Genomic DNA, 7473 nt, shown 5'->3' on the forward strand with positions numbered 1-7473 from the left:
ATCTATCTATCTATCTATCTATCTGTCTATCTATCTATCTATCTATCTATCTATCTATGTTTTAAGCATGTGTGTTTTAAGATTAATCTCACATTCTTACAATGACTTTTCCTCTACATACGAATTAATCTTTATTCCCTCAGGTTTATGATACAGTACTAAATTTGACCCAGGGGCCTTGGATCTTTTGAAGAGAGAAGATCAATCTCTTTTAAGTCATTGATAGTTGTATGCTTGACCGTAACACATTAAAACTAGTCACCTGTTTGGTGTATCATATATCCCCCATGAGCCATTCTGCCCTGGTTATTCTTAAAAGAAGATCACCCAGAGATCTAACACTGTTTAAAAGGACCATTATTGGCTCATGCATGAATCTAAATGCACTTCTCAATGAGCAAGATAAGAAGAATAAAGGTTTCTGAAGACAGTCATGAACATTATATGAATCATCATGGTGATTCGGGAATAGGTTTGGGGTTTGTATTTTTTCTATTCAGACAACTGTATGTCATGTACTGTGTCAGTTTTACATACTGTTTAGTTATGCAATTCATGGCACACTGCAATACACTATAATAAACATACCAAATTAAGCAATTATGATGTGTTTTTTATAGCAACTAGTTGAAATTGCTTCATTTAGAAAGTGTAGTAAACATATTCAGTTGACTTGTAAAGCAAATTTGTTTATATTTTTTTACATTGTAGCAACAATACATTAAAATGTTTATGGAAAAGTAAAAACAATAATTTTGGCTTTGTAGATAAGTACCCAAGTACTTTACTATAATCAAGTATTTCAAGTAGTACATTTAACTTTTATTAAAGTACTACATTTACAATGTACTTAAGTATTAAAGGTAAAAACAACTTGAGTAACAACGTGGAGTAAAAAACAATATTATGCACTGGAATGTATATAGTGAAGAAAAAGTTTGCCAAAGAAAAACATTTAAAGGACAGATACTTGATTTAAAATTTGAGTCCGGAAAAAAGTTGAATACTACTTCTGAGCATTAGACCATGAAATAAAATCTATCTATCATCTTCTTCATTACAGAAGTACACTAACTAAACAATATAGCATAGCCGTTTAAGGCAAACTTGTGTGCTCCCTTAGTGCATTTTTAGGATGGACTCACATCTGCACTTTCCATTAACCCTGATACTGATACCCAATGCTTGCATAATCTCTGATCCTGCAGATTTCAGACAGCCCTGAAAAGACCATCAACGCTGAACCCTCTACGGACAGTTTGGAAGAAGTTCTGGACCAAAAGCTTGAAAGTGGTCTTATCTACTCTATCAATGATCGCCCGCCCTGGTACCTCTGCATTCTTCTGGGTTTCCAGGTGAGACGCTTCACATAAAGTCTAACATGCCACTAATCTGCTTACCCCCCTCCGCACGCAAAATGTTTACAGGACATGCGTGCGTCTCCTAAGGGGCCCCCCAGTCTCTCCTGAATTGAACTATTGCCATAGTGAGCTATAATGGATTTTTTCATGGCAGCTTGAGGGTAGAGTTCTCTGCTTACCAGGTGTAGGAATAGTGGGTGTGTCATAAGATGGGTGGGAGAGTCACATATTTGCTGTTAAAAGCATAATTAGAGCATGATCGACTAAGATAAGATTTAACCCCTTAGTGCCCAGAGATGCTTGCTCTGCATTACCTTTCCGCTGCTTAGTTACACATAAGTAAACCCGCTTATTTTAACATGCATGGTCTTTTATGGGTGGTCAGGAGAGCACCCCTACACATTGTTGAAATACTCAGTCGAGCTATATTCACTGACCCCTTGAACCATGTCTGTGTTTTCAACACAACTATGGGGAAGGTCCCTCATAAAAAGGTTAGCAGTTTTACTCTTTTAGGTCTAGAAGGTGTGCATACTTGACCTCCAGGGTCCGTGTACGTTTTGATAGTTTGTTTTTTAACTTCAAATGAAATGAACCAAAAAAACGGCACTTTTGAAGGACATTATTTCATATAAGTTTACTAGATTTTTGAAGGTTTATGGAGAAGTATAAAAATGTAGGCCTACTCTCTATTATATCTGTGCAAGGAGCCAGAATACTGAAAAATCTACTTACGGAAAAGTACTGTATACTTTCCAAACATGCGTGACTGTCCTTAAACGTGTGACTAAAAAGAAGCCGTTTTAAAAGTACTCATGGATATACTGAGTAGCAAATGCACTGTTAATGTTGTTCCGACTAGTTAATGTAGTCCCATGTTATTTAAACGTACCTTTCATCCGTGTTTTACATTTTTGTTGTGCTAATAACACTAAAACAACTTCGCTAATACCAGAGACCATTTCAGGAATGAGTAACATAACATAATAAGCATACATTTATACTATAACTTCTAAAATTTCTTAGATGACAAAGGACAGATAATAAAATAAAATGTATGATAAAAATATATGAATACAATATTATAAGTAGGCCTAACAGTCAATATTATTAAATTATTACAAATGTTATCACATGCGGGTAATCTCCGAAAATAAAGAAAGTGACGCTCAATCAGGAGCAGTTCCACATTACGCACAACTTTTTCTGTGTGCTTATTTCGAGTTTCTCTGTTTTTAGTAATTGATTGATTATTATTTATTATTAGCAGCGGCTCGTGACTGCTCTTCCGAAGGGCGCAAATTCAAAATATGTGTTAGGAGTGTCATGTGTGTTGCTCATGTTTTCAAAAATGTGTTTGTTGCGTCAGGTGAACCATGTGCATCACGTGTTTTGTCAAAATAGGTGCTTGCCGTTGATATTTACTAGTAGGCCCACAACATGTGTTTTGTCAAAATAAATGCCTGCTGCACACGCATCAAACCGTTTATGATAAAAGAGACACTCACGTTCCCGCAAGACTCACACTTAACACTAAACCCTGATTACACATGAGATTAAGCGAGTATATGGCAAACGTGAGCGTCTCTTTTATCACAAACCCTTTAGACGCGTCTGCAGCAGGTCAAGTGATGCACATATCTTCACTTGACGCGCCGAACACATATTTTGAAATGACGAACCACACACATGACGGACTACATACATTTTGTGACGATTGTGCGCCCTCGAAGAAGAAGTCACCGGCCACCACTGGGAAGCGCGCTTCACCAAACATCTAAAATAAAATAATATAATAACATAAAACAGTCCAGGCGCAAATGATTATTTCTGAAACACACATTTATCTGAAACCGTTTAAGGGCTCGTTATAGTCGTGTGTAGGTCCTACGGCGTAGCCACGACGGCGTATAGGTTCTGCGTCGGTTTTCATTTTTGCGTCGTCGTCCGCGTCGACGTGCAAACACACGCACAGACCGCTGGGAGGCAGTAACCACGCCTGTAACCACAGTAGCAGCGCAAATGTCAAAGAAGAAGAAGATTAGCAAGTTAACCCACAAACGAAGAAGAAACAGCAACTTGTTGTGTATAATTTGAGAAGACCAGCAATGATGGAAGTAAATAAACAGCGACTTTTGATGCAGTGTGAGTTAAATTTCTCCTCAACTTGGCTCATCTTTGTTTTCACGGTCACAAACGGAAATACCTATGACGCAGTTTTTTTACCTGACGGGAGGGGTTCTGGTGGACCAATCACAGCGCTTGCGGTCCGCGTAGATCTGACGCGCTGTTAAATTTTTTGTGAGGTGCGCGTCAGGCTACGTGTAGAACCTACGCACGACTATAAATCGGGCTTAAGGCTACACAGAAAAAAGCTCAATCTGGGACCTGACCTCTAAACGTTAAAGATCAGTACTAATACAGCAGTGGAGGACTTTTATTTTTTGTTGAACGGACTTAAGGAACAACCGGATGATGTCATACATTCACATTTTTGCTGACTAATTGGTGGAGAGTGGCGTCTTACGACCGCCCACATGTTAAAACGAATTTTAAAGTGGTTTATTCATTTTTAATCTACCGGAAATCTCGAACAAAGGCGACATTTTTTTTGTTGGCTTATTTCATTTTGAAGTTGAAAAACAAACTCAAAACGTACACTGACTCTCCAGCCATACTGTATCAGATGGTTGTTTTTTTGCAAATTTAGATTTGCTCTAAAAGTAGTCTGGCAAAGAGGCCATTCAAGCCCATTTCTAATGCCGAGAAATCGCGGCACCAATAAGAAACGTTTGGGCGGGCTTTACACGATGTCGACAGCGCAGCAGCAATGGTAAAGCAGATTTTGTACATTACACAGATGGATGGCGCTGTGAAACATCACTCATTCGAATCAGCTATCGCATCTGTTTTAAACGATTTAACCCGAGCAAAGAACAACACTCAAAGCCTTCATATCTAAAAAAGATGTTATCGCTGTATTACCGACTGATTCGGCAAAAGTCTATACCAGCTTGCAACTTTGGTGGCTAAACGAATGGGTCTTAGCGAGAGTGGCGAGCCCTCTGATAGTGGTGCAAATGTCATCCCCTTCATCGCTCTGATTGGTTTTAGAGAGAGGTCAGTTGGTGACGCCCCTTTGGAAATGATTTGTCTATGAAGCTTTTCCAGACCATAACTCAGTTACTACTGAGATGGTCTGGTTTTAACCAGGCTAATATTTATTGCATCTGATGTTGGAACTGATCAGAACGGAATCCAGAGTGTTTGTCCACATGAAAGCTATAGAGGTCAAAGGGAACTGGGAGGGGGGAGAGGTGAGAGAAAGCACATGTATGTGTACACATCATACTCGCATGGACATGTGAGGTAAAATGTGTAAAGAGTAGTAAAAAGACGCTCGGTATTGCTTTTATCTCTCCAGTAATGTGGAGGGGTGTAAAAAATGGTATTTCATGTCAACACACGTCGATTCCTTAAGAACCTTTTTTCTCCTTTCATTACCAGTGTTTATACATTAATGCTTGTCACTTCAGGGTTATAAATACCAATTCAACACAGTTGTGCTTAAGCAGTCTGCATTATGTGTGGTTCAATGAAAAATGACTGACGTCTGTTGGCAGGTCGTCTTACCATTTACTGAAAGGAATAACATAACCACATAAAGATTTGTATGTTTTTTTTGACAAATTTCTCTGCTGAATGCTTCCAAAAAAGGGCAGGTAAACCACAATAAATGATACATGAAACATAAAGGAGCCAATAAAACCTATAAGAAAAACATATTTGATTGATAATAATAATTAACTGGAGAGCCAGACAAACCTGCTCTTAACTTTGAAAGGAAAGAGAAGTAGTTATGATAAGAAATGTAAAGAAATAGTTTGTTTATAAAGTGCCGCAGGGATGAGGTATTTTTGTAGGCCAACCCGGAAGTTAGTGGGACACTGGTTCCTTCGCAAAAAAGTCCATACATTTTGGATTATAGCCAAAAATAAGCTCTGTGTTTAACAAAAGTTTATGACACTACATGTTTTGTCCAACAAGATAATCTTCACAGATGAACACATATTTCATAAATTTTTAAAGAGCACCAATGGTCCGATTCACGATTTTACATTTCCTTTGGTGTGTAAGTGTGTATTAATACATGTTAACGATATGCAAAAGGTACAAACCCCAAAGTAAACGATGACGCGAGTTATCGTCTCCAACGTAAATCTCTTTTCTTGGACTACTACAAACACACGGATTGTAGGCAACAGTTACTTCCTGGGATTGGTGATGTAGACAAGACCGACATTCATCCAGCTTCGGACTGTAAGTTAACTCCTGTTAGCATTGCATAGTGCGCAAATCTTTCAAACATGGTAAGAGGCGTCACATTTCCTGCTGATGTCAGAGGTATTTAGGCCAGTCACAACGTACAGATTAGCTGGCCAATCAGGGACACAGAGCTTTTCAAAGTGTGTTTCAGGAAGAGAGTGAAATCTGGAGCTACAAAAATGTACTGTATGTGGAAATAATGCGTTTTTTAAACCATTCAAACACATTGTGTTATACCAAATACACAAAATAACGTTTTTAGCAATGAAATAGGTGCACTTTCAAGTAAAAATATGGCTTTTTATATTTCTAGTAAACTAGTGTATTTCAAAATTTATAAAATTTGCATTTATCTGTGAAGATTAATGTGTCATAAACTTTTATTAAACACAGATCTTATTTTTGCAATAATTAAAAAATCTATGGGAAAAATGAATGGGCTTTTTTATGAGGAAACAAGTATTTGCAGAAGTAAGCCTAAAATACGTCATCCCTGCGGCACTCCCACATTGCTTACAGTCAAGACTATGAGGATATATAAAAAACACACATTTGTGTGTATTGTATAGAACATAAAGCAGCTCAAAATGGCACAAATGTATTCGCCATCTCCTGGCACATACATTTTTTCCCCTATATCCGCATCATAATCTCCCTTCAAACTGACGAACTCTCGGCCAAATTTGAGTTTTTTACCCCGACAAATTTATGAAGCGTCATGCAGAGAGTAAAAAGAAGCTATCAATTTAGCCAACATCTGTCTTCCATTTCATGCACGTCTTCCCGGCCACATTTAAGATTTGCTACATTTTTTGTGATCATCTGTCTTCTGTGAAGTCTCGCCCTAATAACTGGTTTGAATTGAACTTATTCTCAGTCATCTGTATTAGCTCTTTATCCTATGCTTTTCCTCACACAGCATTACATCCTGGCATTTGGAGGCATCTTGGCCATTCCCCTCATCCTAGCTGAGCCATTATGTATCAAAGACAACAACGCTGCCAAAAGTCAACTCATCTCCACCATCTTCTTCGTTTCTGGCCTGTGCACTGTCCTACAGACTACCTTTGGGACCAGGTGATGGTTCCTCAAAGTGTCCATACCTCATGTATTCAGAACAAAGCTAGATGAAATGTTTTTAGGAAGTAGTATTGAAAATATCAGCATAGCTGTTGGATTTTGTTTTGGTCACTGGTCCCCAGCTGGTATGCTGATGTTCCCATCAGGCGTCTTAAAGAGAGAGAGTTTACACAAAAATTAAACTTCTCCAATGATTTACGCACCCTTGTGTCGTTCCAAAACTGTACGCTGTTATGTTTTACATGGAACACTAAAGGGGAAACTTTATAGTTCATATTTATATATTCAACAAAAGTTCATAGTAACATCTGTTATGATGCAAAAAGGACTCATGTTATACTTCTGAAGCCATATTATAACTGAAACAGACTGAATTTAACTGCATCAGTCAGATTTGTGAATGAAACTTGAGTCTGTTGTTTTCCACGAAGTTAAATTTTGTGTTGCACAGACAAAAATGCGGGTTTGGAGCAACATGAGGTGAATAATGACATGATTTAAATTTCTGGATGAACTAAAATACTCAATATACTGTAGCTTGATCAACCAGTTTCAGATGAAAAGTCAGGGCTCCAGACTAAAATATTTGAGAGTTGTGGCACCTTGACTTGTTTAATGCACGAATATATTTATTTCAAATTAATATAGATAATTTCTTGTTTATAAATAAGCATCTTTATTGTACTTATTCACAAGTTAAATATGT

At 37.8% G+C, this 7473-nt stretch overlaps 1 protein-coding gene across 1 annotated transcript in view; it reads left to right on the forward strand.

The window, feature by feature from the left end:
* The window catches only part of LOC135781359 (solute carrier family 23 member 2), a 40080-nt gene that overhangs the window by 14262 nt on the left and 18345 nt on the right, over positions 1–7473 (forward strand). Inside the window, exons 2-3 of the mRNA XM_065291781.2 lie at positions 1209–1355; positions 6607–6764. Of these exons, the coding sequence (XP_065147853.1) occupies positions 1209–1355; positions 6607–6764 (305 nt within the window). The remainder of the gene's footprint in view (positions 1–1208; positions 1356–6606; positions 6765–7473) is intronic.

The sequence above is a fragment of the Paramisgurnus dabryanus genome, chromosome 23, assembly GCF_030506205.2.
Source record: "Paramisgurnus dabryanus chromosome 23, PD_genome_1.1, whole genome shotgun sequence".
In the NCBI taxonomy this organism is placed as follows: domain Eukaryota; kingdom Metazoa; phylum Chordata; class Actinopteri; order Cypriniformes; family Cobitidae; genus Paramisgurnus; species Paramisgurnus dabryanus.